General features: G+C 38.8%; 1 protein-coding gene across 1 annotated transcript in view; it reads left to right on the forward strand.

The window, feature by feature from the left end:
* Positions 1–16,766, forward strand: part of CNTNAP5 (contactin associated protein family member 5) — a 229,123-nt gene that overhangs the window by 184,422 nt on the left and 27,935 nt on the right. The window contains exons 17-18 of the mRNA XM_075152917.1: positions 7,785–8,024; positions 9,607–9,831. Coding sequence (XP_075009018.1) covers positions 7,785–8,024; positions 9,607–9,831 — 465 coding nt within the window. The remainder of the gene's footprint in view (positions 1–7,784; positions 8,025–9,606; positions 9,832–16,766) is intronic.

Genomic DNA, 16,766 nt, shown 5'->3' on the forward strand with positions numbered 1-16,766 from the left:
CAGCAAACCTCAATCTGTCAATTCATTTTAATAAAGTTTACCTGTGTATCCACACCCTTTGATTTAAGAAGATTTTGAGGTATTTACCTGACTTTTTATAGTATATGTGTGCAGCAATTACTGGGCTCTGAATGTAAGGAATCAATCTGTTAATAAATAGATATAGCTGCATCAATGGCCGGGAGTCCTTCCCACATAGCTGTTGATTTATACATAAAATGATCTCTGATAGACTCGGCCAGAGAAAAGTTCACTGAAGATCTCACAGAAGGGAGGCTTAAGACTGTCACAGTGCAAGGTTTCTTTTTTCTGGTATAAAACATGCTGGTAATCACTTGTTTCTCAAATACTAAGATGATCCTAAGAACATGTTCTGCGGGAAGCCAGGCCTGAAGGCAGTAAGGTTGGGCTGCTAGACACCTTAGAAACATCAGGGAAATCTAGCCAAGGTACTGTTTCTGGTTAGAACACTTAGAGAATTTAATAACTGGATAGACTTTTGCAAATTTTTGGTTCTGTCTTTTTAAAGGAGTAAAAATAAAGGATTTATCATAAGTCATCTATCAGATATGTCATAGATATCAGCTGCTTACCATCTCACATCTGAAAAGCAGTATCTGCCTATAAGCTTCCTTCTCTGCCTCAGCAAAATAAACAGGTTACCTGAAAAAACTTCATTGTTTTAAAGTGACATAATTGATGAATTGCATCATAGAAATCCATGGTAGTTAAGGACCTCAACAGAGAAATATGCCAACAGGAACCCTTGTCAGCAAAGACAAATGCAAAGCTCTGCACCTGGGGCAGGATGGCATCATACATCTGTACAAGCTGGGGATTGTGTGGATGGGTAGCAGCTGTGCAGAAAAGGTCCCATTGGTCTTGGTGAAGTGAATCTGTACCTCATTTGAATATAGTGTGCTTCGAGGAACAGGTTGGACCAGTTGATCTCCAGCAGTGACTTCCAACCTAAATTTTTCTCTGATTGTCCTTAATATTTACAGTAAACTCTAGGACATAGTTATCTCAGCCAAGAGGTGAAAAGATCTCATTGTGCAGTAAATAGATTGCATTCAGTTGTCCATCCACACTTTTACTGAACCCTGAACAAAAGGGACACAAAACTTAATATTTTTGGGAGTGCTTTTTCAGCCCTTAGCTCTACCACCTTGAAGGCCAAAACTGTCTGTGACTTATTGAGTTTTCCTAAGAGCAGTCAGAAGAGATGGAAATCTGGGCAGCCTCCTGATTCTGACACTGTTTGTCCCCGGGTGCTCCAGGGAAAAGTGGCAGAAGTCCAAAAATACACAGATGTGGCATAATTTATCTCTCCTGAAGGTCTCATTCCAATCTCTAATAGGAAGCAACTGATTTAATACCTCAAACATGTGGAGTGAATTTTATCCCATCTGAAAAATAAATGCATAAACACCACTGTAAAAAAGAAAGAAGCAACAGCACATAATATCACTCCCTACTCCCCCTATAATCCACAACATATTTGTTTCTGCAGCATTCTGCATACTGACAGTGATTAAGGGGTTTCCACAATTAGTATGCACATTCTTAATTAATAATCTATATAACTGATGTGATTTGCTATTTTAAAAATGTTCCAAATAATTTTTGTTTGAATCTCCCTATTTCATTCCATTTAAACATGGAACTTTGTTTGGAGGTAGCTAGTCATTAAGATATAACCTTTTTTTTTCTTGATTCTTCTCCAGAATCAATTCAAATATTTTGTAAATCTCATAAATAAGGCTCAACGTCAAAATTTAATTTAGTTTATTTATCTTCTGGAAGGATTTATTGATCCTTTGGGATAAAGGAACTATATTAGTATCATGTAGCATTATGATGATGATCGAATGGAGATCCACTGTAGCTTTCAAACTGCAATTATTCTCCTGTTCCTTCAGAGACATCAGCCTATATGCAGTATATGTGAGGTGGTTTTGTGTCTTTTCCTTTTAAGGAGTTATATACAGTAGATCAAAAATATAAAATAAATTAGGACATTTGTAAAATTTGACTACAGGGTGGTTGGCATATAACATATTTTTAAAGGATTTCTGTTAATTTGGACCAATTAATTCCTGGTCAACTGTTTCTGCCTGTTTTATGAATGAGTTATTTACTTCTGTTTTGGCCAGATTTTTCCTTCTTAACCCAAAACCCAGATATATTTGGGTCTGTATGTAATAGAAGAATATAGCTTTTGGGTTTTTATGTTAGTTTGTTGGGTTTTTTTAAAAGTTGGCCTGTCAAACGGACTTCTTACTTTCTATGATTTATAGTAAAGAAAGTTGAACAGAAGCCTTCTCCAGCAATGTTAACAAAACAGTTGTAGGCAGTTGTGGAGCTGTACTTCATTTACTTCTGATCTGGCGATACTGACATGTTGTGAGGAAGTTAATCAGCCTTTAAATACTTCGTAAGGATGGGAGTTAAGAAGGCCTGACTTTCCTTGGAAGTTTATCTTCAGATTGACTGACTTAAGTATTTTAGGAGATTTAGGCTTTTACTGAAGATTTTCCAATGACTAAGCAGTCAAGGATTTCTCTTTCACGTGTGTAGGTTCTTTTATGTCCAGTAATGGATTAATTCACACTTCCATCTTCTTGAGTGAAGACCTTGATGCTGTTTCTGTCTTTCTTACCCTGCTACCAGTTTTCCTGAAATATGGGAGAACGTAATATTCTGTCTCTTAAATTTGGGCAAGGAATTAAAAAAGACTGCATTCAGAGGTAAAAATACTCCGTGTGTGTGAGCAAATATTCTCTTCCATAAGAAACCAAACAAAAAAAAATCCAAGTCACAACAACTGCCTAGTGCTTTTAGATGGAGAAAACACTGATTGTGAACTAATGCAAAGCTGTGTCCTGATGACTGTGAAAAATGTGAACTTGAGTTGTCTCAGAGGGACACCAACTGATATATAATGACAGTGAGCTCAGTGTTTGCTTATTCCAGCAGAGAAATCCAGGTGTTCAGAGACTATAGCAGAACCTGGAAGTCTCACCATGACTTACATTGTCCCTATGCTAATTTTGTGCATGTTCTTGAACTTAAGCCTGCCCGGGTCATCGGTAGAGTAAAAATCAATTTTCAACTTAGGTATAACCATGGGTGTATTTAATGTTCTTAAACTGCATTTCTGTGGAGTATCTCTGAATGTTAGGCATGTCTTACTGGGCTTGAACTCACATTACATTACCTGGATTAACAGTACTATCTGCGAGAAAGCTTCTTCACTTCTGGCCTTGGTAAGCATAAAGTAGGCATAATTCATTATCTGCACACTAATGCTTTCAAAAATACTTCCATTTTGGAGCTGGTACAACATCCCAGATAGAGAAGTTCACAAGGGTTTTACATATCCTGGAAAGATGCTCTCATGTAGTTTACCCCAAAGTCTCTGTTATACATCGATACTGTATAAAAGGAATTGATAGAGCTGAGAATTAGATCTTTTTTCCCATATGCTCATACTATTCATTGTATTCACAGAAATCCTGGAATTTGGGTGTCATTTCTCTCCATACCACATGTTCTCCATTCAGTTGTGCCCTGCCACGTTTCATTGCCCTGCTTTGTGTTTGATTCAATGGTATTGGCTGTTCTTATATCTTGCTGACATGATGTCTGCCCTGCATGTCTGTCTTTGGGGGATGTTCCCCTTGGGGGAGCAGAACCTAAGCATTTGCTCTGGCCAGCACGCCACATAGCATGTGTAAGAAATTGTCATTGCCTGATGTTCCCAGGATTCCACTGCAGAGATGATTTCTTACACATGCTGTTCAAAATAAACCATAGAAAATGGCTACCTTCTTATTGGATCTGCCTGGGGAAAACCAAAAGGAGGGGAGTCAAAATGGAGGTGTTCAATTCTAATCCCTCTCCTTTTATCTCCTCATCCATAGCAACACAATGTGACAGGATTCAAATTTGCAATTCTTGTTTTATTCCATCACTTTCTATAAATATCTAATTGTATTCAATTATGGTTTCTCTCTGTTATGGAGAAACAGTTCTGCATAGTCAGTAAGAGACAAAAGTGTAGATTAAATAATGTTGGTATGAGTAGCTGTTGTGTTAAACGTCTAATTGACTCACAGTGTACTTATGTGTTTATCTATGTAGTACCAGAAAGAGTTTTTCTATGGCTACACTTCCTGCAATAACTTAGAATAAAGACAGAAAGTCTGCTTAAGGCCAACATTGGCATACATGGAGTATGTGGCAGACTTCTGAGACAGCTTCTGTGTGTGCAAAGTGGAAGGGAGAAATGACTTTTCATTGCCAGTACACTCAAAATCAAACAAGCCTGGGTTTTAAAGCAGCCTAAAGGAGTTAGAAAACCATTTCTCACTTTCTTTTAATGTGTCTTGGGTATCTAACTGCTTTAGGCTGCTTTATAATCCTCAGTCACAGCATGGATATCCTTGCACCTGGCTATGTTTCTTCTGTTAATTTTAAAAAAATTACAGAAGAAAGAGCGAACCCCAAAGAAATGTACAGGCTGGATAATATCAACTGCACCAAACTATCCAGCCACAGGCCAATTTGGCACATTATTTGCTCTGAAGGGACAGGCAAAAATCAGTCCTTTCAATGGACACTCGCTTTCAGCATTCAAAATGAGTGACATCATTATGGATAGTGCAGCTGTCTCCTCATATATCCCTGTGATCCTGGAGGAGGTGTGTCATCATCTCCTCTCATGGTGTAGTCTGAGATGAAACTCTGCTTATCTAGTGGAGAAGGCATGACCATAACACTCCAGTATGGGGAAGGAAGGGGAAAGACAGTCCTCGCAGACCTCTTTGAGAACAAGATTTGCACTCGGATTGGTGACATCTGAGAAGCAAAATACTAAGAAGTTAATTTGATGCATAAAGTCTTGATCAGAAGTTTTTGTGCTATTCATTTGGTATGTTAAGGAGACTAGCAAAGTTAAGTGCTTGGGTTCCTGGTTTTATCTTGGGAGCAAGGGAGTGAGGAATCCTTGGGTGAATCTCTTCTGTCTGTTGTAGACAGTCCAAATGCAACATACCCCAGAGGGAGTCAACATCTGAGAAACTTTCTTGGGAGACAGAGAAAAGGAAGGAGAAAAACAGAAGAGGCATACTTTGTTTACTGTTGTTGTTTTTAAAGGTATCTGGAGGTACTTTGGGATATTTTGGAGCCAGGACGAAGAACTAATGCTTAACTCCTTGTGTATCCTGACTGTTTTGTACAACTTTGAGTTTGAGACTAACAAGTGTGACGAGGATGTTTTCTGAGGAATATTGTAGCAAGTTCTCCTACTCCTGAGTAATAATAATGATGTTTCTTACACTCCCATGCCTTTTCCTTCTCTTTGTATCAGTTACACAAAGCAAGAATGCTCCTAATATTTATTCACGCTGCTTCAACCTCCCTAATCCCATTCTTACCAACAAAAAGTCCTCTTTTTTTTTAAAGCAAATCCTCAATTCATTGATGGAATGTTAATTATTTAGCCAATTGTGTTACCAAGCTACACTATGAGTGCTCATAGTGTGAGCTTCTTGTGCCCTCCTCTCTGACTCTCTCTTTCTTGCCCCAAGGCTTCTCAGTAAAATTCAGCTGCATAAATACCTTGCTGAAAACAGTATGGCTCATTTGACTGTCACCTCCACTCATCAAAGAGCACCCTTAACCTCGGTGTTTATGGTCCTGAGGCTTATCCTAAAATCTGTTTTCCTGAACAAAACATTTAGATCACATCCATGAAATTGTCCAGTCCAGCAGACCTATTGAAGTAGAAAGAATCTGCAAAGCCTAATTTGGGGAAGAGTTTTGTTTGTTTGTTTTCAGTTTGTATCTGCTTCACAGGAATGTATTTGAAGATTAGGCCTAGTCAATTGAAGAAAACTGCCCAAATAATAAACAGATTTGTTTAATAATACTGTGGATCTAGGATCATATAGACGGTCTCTGTTAAGCTCTATACTCTCCAGACATTAGAAGAGGAGAAGAGCAAGAAACTTACTTTGTGTGGCTTTCCAAAGCGCTTTAGAGAGTAGTAAGAATATAGGTAATGCAATAAACATGACATCTGTGGAATAATTAGCAATAGTTTATACTCATTCTTTAAATATTACAGCTGGGATTTGTATGTGTGCAGAGAGAAGAGGCAAGGAAACTGTCATTTATCTTTGTAATATTTGTGGTTACCTCCCATGCAAAAGAAAACGGAATAACCAGTAACCTTAAAGGGAGAAATAACATTTCTACTTGTTTGGACATTACTGAAAATTCTGTATGGTATGTTTGATTTTGGAGCAAAGTCTCCAAAGAAAAGGATTGTACGTGCACAGTGCAGCAAATGCAGGCCCGATTCTTGTGCTCAGAGGGCCTTGAAAATAAGTGACTAACATTTGCTCACCTGAAAAGAATAGCTGGCTAAAGAGGAATTTTAAAATATTTGTTTCTCTGAGAAAGGCATCATAAAATTAGCATGAAATAAACCTGTCTCACACATACTATCTATAGTTCAATTATTCTATTTAAAATCCAGTATTTCTGCTATTAATGTACCAGAAAGAAAAATATGCTAGAATGGTATAGCAGAACAATAGGATTTTGGTGAGATTGCTTTTCAAACCGTTGCTTCATTCTCTTAGTTTGCAGAAGTCTTGTTTTAATTAAACAATTTATGAAAAAAGAGATACTGTTCTACAAGGACTTATCAAAAGATGTAATCTCTTATCTCATGCACTTTGATATAGAACCAACTTCTACAGAAGAATAATTTGGAAAGATAATTTCTTTCATACTACTTTTGCAGGAGAATCACCAATAAAGGTAGCATTTCAGAGTCAACAAATGCCGATAACTCCTGAACCAGAATTAGATTTCTTAGCTGCAATCAAAATTACAGTATCTTCAAAAGCAAAACATTGGCAACTGCCAAACAAAGCCTACAATACGAAAAATGGTGATACTTTAACAAAGTACTCTAATAATCATCATTATTATCATTCTTAGAGACCACCTCTTATGGAACAAGTCTTCATTGTAACACTGTTAGCAATTTCATTGGGCAGATAAGAAGCTCGTTAGCTTGTAGAGACTGAACTGTCCTCTTGCATAGATCCATACAGATCTGGTATTTAGGAAGAAATGCAATTATGTTTAACAGTTGTAATAAATAACACAACTGTGATCTGAACTCATGTTTCTTGCCCACAACAACCATTCACATGCAACGTCAGGTTGGCAGTCATGCATAAATTCTGACTCAAGTCATTTCCCTTCAGCCAGCAAGCCTGGTGCTGAACATGATTCATCCCTGCTATCTGGACTCATCAGCATGTGTAACTCACCTGCTGTTGGGATTAGGGTATTATTTATGCTCTGTACTATGGCAACAAATAGGAAAAAAAAAAAAAGGTTTGGGTTTCTCATATATTAGGTGATATGCAGACATACGATAAAGAAGCTAATCTTTTTCCCAAATGAATTTGTAGTTTAAATGCCAGATGGGGCAGTAGACAAAGCAAGAAAGAGAAGAATGGCAACAAGAAGGTGTCACATACAGCTTTTTAGTCCTTTCATAAAGATAAATAGAGACCTTTAGTTTCCAGGGCTGTCCATCTGTCATCTTTTGCCACTGTATGCATTGATATATAATAGATAATGTTTTTTAAAATTCATGGATTCATATTTGTACCTGTGGATTGGACTTCAGGGCTTTGATTACATTTGGTGCAGACTCACCAATGAATGCATGTCCTTTTTTCTTTCTTTTTCAGGGGGAACAGCTTCCAGACAAAAGGGCTTTTTGGGATGCATTCGATCTCTGCATTTAAATGGACAGAAACTTGACCTTGAAGAGAAAGCTGAAATGACACCTGGTGTTAAACCTGGATGTCCAGGACACTGCAGCAGTTATGGTAACCTGTGCCATAATGGAGGAAAATGTGTGGAGAAGTATAATGGTTACTCCTGCGATTGTACCAACTCTGCCTATGAAGGACCTTTCTGCAAGGAAGGTAGGCAGTGAGCTTTGATCCTAAGTCCTTAGTGGTCTCTGAATTACAGCACAGTTTCACCCATGTCAGCTTGGTGTCCCCCATGTTACAAGAAGAATTTCTAACATTAACTGTCCCTTCAGCATTACTAAGTGTTTACCTTAAGCAGGCTATAACACCTCCTTTTGTTGACTTTCGTGTTGGCCTCAGAAATTGAAATGGTGTTAGCTGTACTATTAAAGTTACCAACTATATCCCATTATGATTCCTGTATTCGATTGCATATAGCTTGGCCCAGACATTAATAAATAGGGCTGAAATTTTTCATAATAGTTGTCTGCCCATATCTGAATGTTTAGTTCACTTGTTTTTAAACCTCATCCAGCTTTGTCCACCTTAACAAAATCTTGAGAGCTTTTCTTTACAGAGTTTTTGAGCAATGATGTGACAAAAAGAGGTAGTCTTTTTATGTTTTTTTGCCATTCCTGTGGCAACCCATTCAAACATTAAGAGATTTTAAAAATAAACGTGAAGTTTTCAGGAGAAAACTGATTTGCATGGTTCGGTCTCTGGTGAATGTGTCCTCACTGAATCTTTCTGGTGGCTCGTAGGAGATGTTGCCAACACCAGAAAAAGAAGCAGGGCAAATAAAGAACATCCAATTTAGATAGCATGCTGTTTGGGAGAGGAAGGAACTAGCAAAACTCCTGCAAGGTGCAATCTGAGTGTCTTACTTTCCATGGCTGCCCCTCACCTCACAAACATGACAGGTTTACTAAGTGGGCTGCATCATCTGCTGGTGTAAATCAGCTTAGTTGTACTGCAGTCCATGGAACTGTGCTCACTTACATGAGCTGAGAATTCGGCACCGATGCCACGAGAGGCATATCAAATAACCGCATAGTGTCCTGTTAGAAGATGCTGCTGTAGAGGTGGAGCTGCTTTGTTGGAGAAAGTACTCGCAGTCAATCTGTAGCTGAAGATATCACCATCATGACTTTACTGTGCCTCACATTAAAAAAACCTGCTGTTATCACATCTGTGTATTTCATGGCCAGACTATGTTGTGTTTATTGAAAACAGAAGCATGAGTTCTTGGTATCTGAGCATGCACAGGTAGATGTTTCTCTTCTTTTGGAGCTACCAAAGACAGCTTCCCTCACTGGCTGTCTTTGGGTTAATGTTTTGCTTTAAATAATGACTTTATTTAAAAAGGAGACTACAAAGGACAACTATATTGTCTTTACTGTGGGGGGAAGACAGAGAATATTGCCTTACATGTCAGCTGTCAGAAGATGGTAAGCCGAACATTTATTTGGCTGACAGATATTTTGGCCTGTTCCATCTTGTGGAGCGCTGATTCCAGCACTACAATTGTTGAATTTAGAGGTCTGTCCCCCTACTTTGATCTTCTCTGTTCCAGACAAACAGACTGTAAGGAAGAACACACTGCTGGTCCAAATTAAGGAATGGTGATGTCAGCTGGGTCAGGGGCATTTTGCAGTGTTCTGCTTCTGAGGCAGTCAGCTCATGTCCATGCCTGTCTGGGAGATCTGAAAATGCAGTACCTGAAATTATTCCCTTCCTTTATATATGCTTTCAGAGGTTTCTGCATTATTTGAAGCCGGCACTTCCATTACCTATATTTTCCAAGAACCTTATCCTGTCACAAAAAATGCAAGCACCTCAAGCTCTGCCATTTATGCGGATGCTGTCATGTCCAAGGAAAATATTGCATTTAGCTTTCTCACGGCACATACTCCAAGCCTTCTGTTGTACATCAACACCTACTTTCATGAATATTTGGCTGTGATTCTCTCCAAGAATGGTAAGTACTCTTGATTTGTTACCAAAGGGAGACCGGTGTAACTGTGTTAAGTTTTTTGTGAGAATAGTATAGAATCCTGCACTGATTTAAGTTCATTTCTGTATCTGCAACTTTATCAACTTCATGGTAATCAGTTCATGTAAATGCCCATCACTCTTGTTTATGTCCCTTTATTTGGCATTCAGTGCTATACTTGCCTATTCAGTCTTTGAATAATCATGTTGTTGGGGCTTAAAATGTGCCTTGACTTTCATTTGGCAAGACTGTACAATAGCAGTTCCTTGCTATTTATTCCACACTGAGATCCATTAGGCCTCCAAGGTAAGGCAATGAGAAATACCATGAATGAACAAGAACACTTGGTGCAGAAATATATTATAATTTTATCTTTTGCATTCTGTCTTGGCACGTGTTGCTCTTCACTGCCTGTTTCAATGGAATATGGCCAGTATGTCTGAATATTAAAGCCAAAAAATGTCAAAGTTTTCCAGGTTCACTGACCAAAACATTAGCTGTGAATCCATTTTCTATTAAAAGGTACATGGTGTGGGGACTTTTTAAAAACATGTAAAGCTTTTGGGACCATAGGCCCTCTGTCTTCTCAGTAAGGCTCTGGCTCCTGAATCCTTGTACTGCTTTCAGAAAACTCACTCCAGACAAACATCATCCTAGACAAATGGGGATGTTTGAATTATTCAAGAGTTATAAGGCACAGGAGCACTGGAAATGATGAGTAAGCATATTGGTGAGTCACTAGCCTGTGGCAGAACAATAGAAAGTTAATGCTATGTGGTTGAATATGTGCATTTGACCGAATGACCCAGACCACTCTGAAGCCTTGCAAATTCCAAAATAGCTAAGCTTTCAAGTACCGTCAAATGAAACTATAAGGGGGAGAGGGGGAAGGTTTTATTCTCTGTATGGGCTTTTCAGTAGTTTATCTCCTCGTTATGTCATGCGGCTAGCATTCTGGCTGGCATGGGATGAGTATCCAAATCCCTTGGGAAGGGCGGCTGGGACAGTATCAGCCTGGATCCATCTCCCTTAAGCGAAGTCGCAGCAGGGCAGTGGACTATTGAGGAAACCCTCTCTCCTCTCCCATCCAGTCCCAGATTTCCATCTCTGATTTGCTCTCGGAGGCAAGTGTTTCTGATTTTCAGATATATGAATATTCCAGTGTGTAGCTTCAGGGTGGCAGAGGTTAGCCCCTGCTGAGATGAAACCTTGGAATCTGCTTGCCAGTTACACTTGAGTCTCTTGATGCCACTCAGGCAATCGAAAATAGCCCTAAAGTGAATGAAAATGTAATATCCATTTAAGTCACCTTTACTGTTGCCAGAGTAGTGTAAAATGACCTTAGAAACATGAGTCAATTGACTTTTATTGATGAAATACAACCATAAGCAAGCTATAATTGTGAAGTTCTGGAAAAGGTGACTCTAATGGTGGTTGGGGAAGGGGTTGGGATCAGGACACCGGGATCTCTTGTAGCAGCTCAGCAGGAGCAGAGATAAGCCTTGCATTTTGGCAGCTGCACCATCTGTAGATATCTGCTTTGGTTCAGACGGAAATAGGGACTCTCAGTACTTCTGGAAATTAGATGGAGCAGCTCTCGGCACACTCAGGCAATTTAAACAATGGTGCTTTTCTCAGATCTGTACCTTTATTTACTCACTTGTAAAATGAAGGTAACCGTAGTTTAGAGGGTAGGTGATGTGTCAGGCTCCAAAACTCTGGACTATAAAATATAGCACTATATGCAAAGAATTATTAAGATAACTAGCTGACCTCGGTTAACTCATGAAAGCCTCTTTCAGGGTTACTTTGTGCATGCTTCGGTGTCATTCTTTCAAGACAGTCATTTCAGTCATGTATATTCTCTGCCTTTTGTCCCAAATGTAATCATTTTTAAAATCTCTTATCTTCTTATTTTTTAGTCTTGTTGGAATTGAAATTATTCCAATGAAAATAACGTTCAGATATGTTACTCTCTCTTCCTCCAACAGGTTTATGTTTGCCATAAAGTTACTGGACTATGAATAACAATGTCCTTTGTAGCATTAAAATTGAGCGTGATTCTTTCTCTCTTATTGGCTCATTTTCAAGGAATCTTGCTGAGTCTGACAGCATATAGTAGGACCTAAGCAGGTCCCTGCTGAATAACTGATTGGTAAAATAAAGGTTAGACTCCTGGTGAAATGGGAATGGGCATTCTCACTTTAGAGGTGAGCAGTAATATTCTTTGCCATAATCCCAAGACCCTTTCCACTTGTTAAGAAACTATATTGGAACAGTCTATGTATACTTTAATGCTTCACCTTTTGTAGGTATTTTTCAAGCTACTACTCATGTATCCTGTCATTCTTCTGTTCTATTACCCACAAAATAACTAGGCAAATTATTAGTTAATAAAAGTGACAATGAGAAGAATGTTCCTGGTAATTCAGACTTCCCGTGTTAAACATTTAACATAAAAGAAGTGAAAGTGTCTGCAAGGCTTATTCATAGTTAGACTGTATTAAGAAGGGCTTATATGAAGGTGAATTTGTATAGGCAGCTATGGTCTAATCCAGTCAGGTGTGAAATGTTTCCTGTAAAATCAATTGGTTTCAGTAAAATTAATAAATAATCACATTTAACCCAAACACACTTTGGACTGTCAGTCTGTAAAGAAAGTCACATCCCTAGAAGATACAGTACATATCGATTGAGACACTAGAATCGTGGTAGTAAAATGATTCATTTAGTGTTACCCAACAGGCCAATGTCAGGTCTCGAAAAGGAAATAAAATCTCCTCATGCCCACACATGGCTTCACCCACCCAGATCAATGCTGCCCACACAGAAAACCTTTCCAGTGCTTGGAGCCTTAGAGGGCAGGTGGTTCACGAAGGAGGTGAAGTTATGACACATGTTGGGTACCACTGTATGTCAATGTAGAAGCTACAATTCTAGACCTAGACAGATGACCACCTGTTATAAAATGAGATGCTCAGTAGTGCCTAGCAGCTAATATTCATCAAAACAGTTCCCCCTGAAAGAACTTATCTATATCACAAGGTTGTTCTTAGTTCTGATCAATTGGCTCATGGCCTGGCACCTTATGGGTAAGTTTTCGAAAGTTGATGTTTTTAACGACGACTTAGGGATTCTTTTCACCATTAGTTAATATTTATGCTTCTAAATCGTACATGTGCCTTTGAAAATTTTATGCAACAACTTAGCATTGTCCTCTCCTCCCCAATCTTAAATATTGTACCCATGAATTTTTAACTTACACACATATATAGATGTGTATGTATTGTATATAGATGGGTACGTATACATGTATATAGATGGGTGTGTATGTAAAGCTCACATAGTCCCATTGATCCCACATCCAAAAGATTAACAGTACTGTAATAATTGGCAGTGCATTTTTAATATCAGTGTCCATAACTAAGCTACAGAAAATGGGTAAACATCTCTAATTAACCTTTTCAGTGTGTCAGTCCACAGAATTTATTCACATCATATGTGAATGTGATGCCAAGAAGCTACTGCCAAGAAAAAAATAGATTTTTCTGTCCCAGGCTAAATTTTCACTGTACATTTTTGCATTTACATGATTTCACCAAGTTACCAGTACCTTAATATTATTATCTTTGCCTTGATCCCTAAAGACAGTAATTGATGGGGGAGAAAAATGTTAAGAAAGAAAGTGTTAGTGCTTCTCCTTTCTCCATTCTTCCTTCCCTGCAAGTAATCAAATGTGATATGAATATGATAAAGTATACTGTCTCGGAAATGTTTTCCTAAGTCTTTGATTCTCAGTGTTGTTGGCTTTCTCCATGGAAACAATATGATTTCTAATCTAGAAAAACAGCAGACAGCCAGCATCAAAGAAAAGAGATAGAATCTCAAACTATCCTAGAGTGATTGAAAATTTATCTGTAGCTATTATCTGATCTCATAAGAAACTAAAAAATTTGAGTCCTTTTTTTTCTTTGTTTCTATCCAGTTCCTGTTGCCATCACAGTGAGCTCTGTTCTCAATTTCTTTTGGAAAGCAAGACTCTGAAATTGCATAGGAAAGATTAAAGACATGGAAAAAGGCACAGTTAAAAGTACAAATGAAAACAGATTGAGTAATTCTTCTGTTAGGTCTCTGATACTCAGAATATAGTAGCAGGACCTATATCAACTCCACTGTCCTGTCCTATAAGGTCTTGAAATCAGCTGATATTTGAAGTAAATAGGAAAAGAAACCAAAACTTGTAATAGAAGTGAGCTGAATTAACACTCTGCAAAAAAAGAAGCAAATGCCATCAGTGAGAAGCTACTGATCTTTTTCTTTTTAATAAACTAGAAATCTACTGTAATCTCTTCCTGTCTCGAAATCAGAAGCAGCCTTTCTGTTGAAGGCATGTAAACTCTCCTTATTGTTTTTGCCTTGCAAGTCTGTTGAGCTGATCTCCAATAACTTTTGTCAAACAAAACCAAAGCTTTTGTCATTCAGTAGTAAAGAAAAGCAAAAAATCTAGTTCAGTCTTTGAGGAAAAGAATCTTTTGATTCTGTTCACGCTGTGCACTCTGGAGTTCAATGGGGCAAAGCTAAAATAATTAGGGAAAATAGGACTTCTTGAAACACTGTGGTGGGTTTCGGGGGTGATTTTCCTGGTTCTTTTTCTTTACCACCTTGCAGGTTTTAGTTTTGGGATGTAGGTATCACAGGACATAACTAACTGCTGCAGAAAGACCCTCTAGGCTATGCTATTACTAGTGCAATTGTCTTCTCTTTTGAGAACACCTTCTGGCTTACAGACTTGCAACACCCATTGAACAACCTGCACAATTTATGTGACTGAAGTGGAAAATGGTGCCAAGGTTCAGGTATAGTTATTTTTAACCGATCAGGAGCAGGAGAGTGAGTCGTGTTGGGAAGTGTGGGAGACAGCTTTGTTGAGAAGACTAGTTTTCAAGCAACTGTCTGTGAGTGACTGAGAATTGTTCCCAGTCTAGCTCTCGTTCACAGCCATTAATTTTTTTCATATGACAAGTAGGACTATATATCTTCTAAATATAACTTCAAGCAATTGTTGTAGTTGGCCCTGAAGTCCTATGTTATTCACTAAGTGAGAGGTCAGTGAGAGTTTGACTGGGAATGGTGAATGTAAAAGGAATTTTCCCAGTTGCCTGTAAATGGGAGGCTGGCTGTGGCACCATCCATAAGTAGAAAGGGTTGGGGTGGCAGGAGATCTCCCAATCAGTTTCTTTATGTAAATAGAGAAACTCCTGTGGTTAGAAGCATCTCTGGTCCCTTGGATGATTCTCTGCTGTAAGCACACTTCACAGAAAATAGGAATGCTGATTGGAGTTTTCAGTTCAAATCCAGCACTAAAAAGTCTTTGAGGGAAGAGGTGGACTTGGCACCCAAAACTAATTTTTTTTGTTTGTTTTAGCATATGGCACTCTAAATCTCTAAGTGTGCAAAACTAACTTGAAAGGAGAAGCAGCCACAACATTCAGCCAAGGACTCTGACAGATTTCTTCATCTGCTTTCAGAGAGGACAGAACTGAAAGATCTGTCTCATTAGCTGCATTCATGGACATGTTTGCACTCATGAAAATCATTTTGCCACACTGAAGGATCAAGAAATGTTCTGGAGACCCACAAGGGAAAAATAAGGGAACTGTAATTGGATTACATTGAGCAGGAAAGGCTGAGCATGCAGTTAATAATTGATCTGTGCTCTGCATATATACAGACTGACTTTGAACTTACTGGTATCTGGGATAAAACCCCAGACCACTGGCTGACGATAATCAGGTAGGAAGAAAACATACATTCCCATTTTCTTGGAGGAGGTGTTTATCTCCTAGAAGACTTAAATTCCTAGCTCGCATTTTGCAGTTGAAAAGTGATTTTTGTTGTTGGATTTCTGTGGAGCTGTCCTGAAAGGGGTGGGGAGGAAGGACAGAGCATCACAAGCTCCTGTGTTTAAATGGATGCTACAGATATATATATATGCTCTTCAATAATTCTGAAATGAGGGTCTTTTCAGAACCCATTTTACCAAAACCTTTAGCCCTGAGGATTGATAGTAGTCATTTTTCAGTTATTCTTAAGTTGTGAATTATCTGTATTGTGGACACAGAGAGCTGTGTAGTGAAAGCTGTAGTCCAGCAGAATCCCTGGCTCAAGTGCTGCCTTGGAGCAGTATAGCTGTTTCCACACAACAAAGAGCCCAAGCTAATAATACTTGGAAAAGCCGGCCTGGGTCCAAGCAAACCTCCTTCTCTATCTTGCTTGTAACTTCCCTATTAGCATGTTAATTTTTCCCATAACATATCAGTTATGCTGGCTGGATAATGAAAAGGTGACTTTGTCCTTCTCGCCTGATGAAATTGCATGTTTATGCCTTAGTTCTTGTCACGAATGGGACTGGCCTTCAGGAATCGCAGGTTGAGACCAGGGGAAAATTCTGGAGCAAAGAAGATATACGCTTGGTGGAAGAGGATCAGATCAGGGAATGCTCGAGCAAACTGGACATACATAAATCCATGGGCCCTGGTAGGATGCACCCATGAGTGCTGAGAGCACGGGCAAATATCACTGCAAGGCCACTCAAGAGGCAATGGGCACAAACTGAAACACATAAGGTTTCAGCTGAACATCAGGAAACTCTTTTTTACTGTGAGGGTGACTGAGTACTGGCACATCTTGCCTAGAGAATTATGGAGCCTCCATCCTTGGAGATATCCAAAAGCCGTCTGGACATGGCCCTGGGAAACCAGCTCTAAGTGTCCTTGCTTGAGCAGGGATGGTTGGACAATATGACCTCCAGAGGTCCCTTCCAACCTCAACCATTCTATTATTCTGTGAAAGATTGCAGAAGTATGCATTTGAAGGTAAAGTAGTGAAAGTATATGTGTATAAGCATGTATTTTGCTACC

This window comes from Calonectris borealis, chromosome 6, assembly GCF_964195595.1.
Source record: "Calonectris borealis chromosome 6, bCalBor7.hap1.2, whole genome shotgun sequence".
NCBI classification, from domain to species: domain Eukaryota; kingdom Metazoa; phylum Chordata; class Aves; order Procellariiformes; family Procellariidae; genus Calonectris; species Calonectris borealis.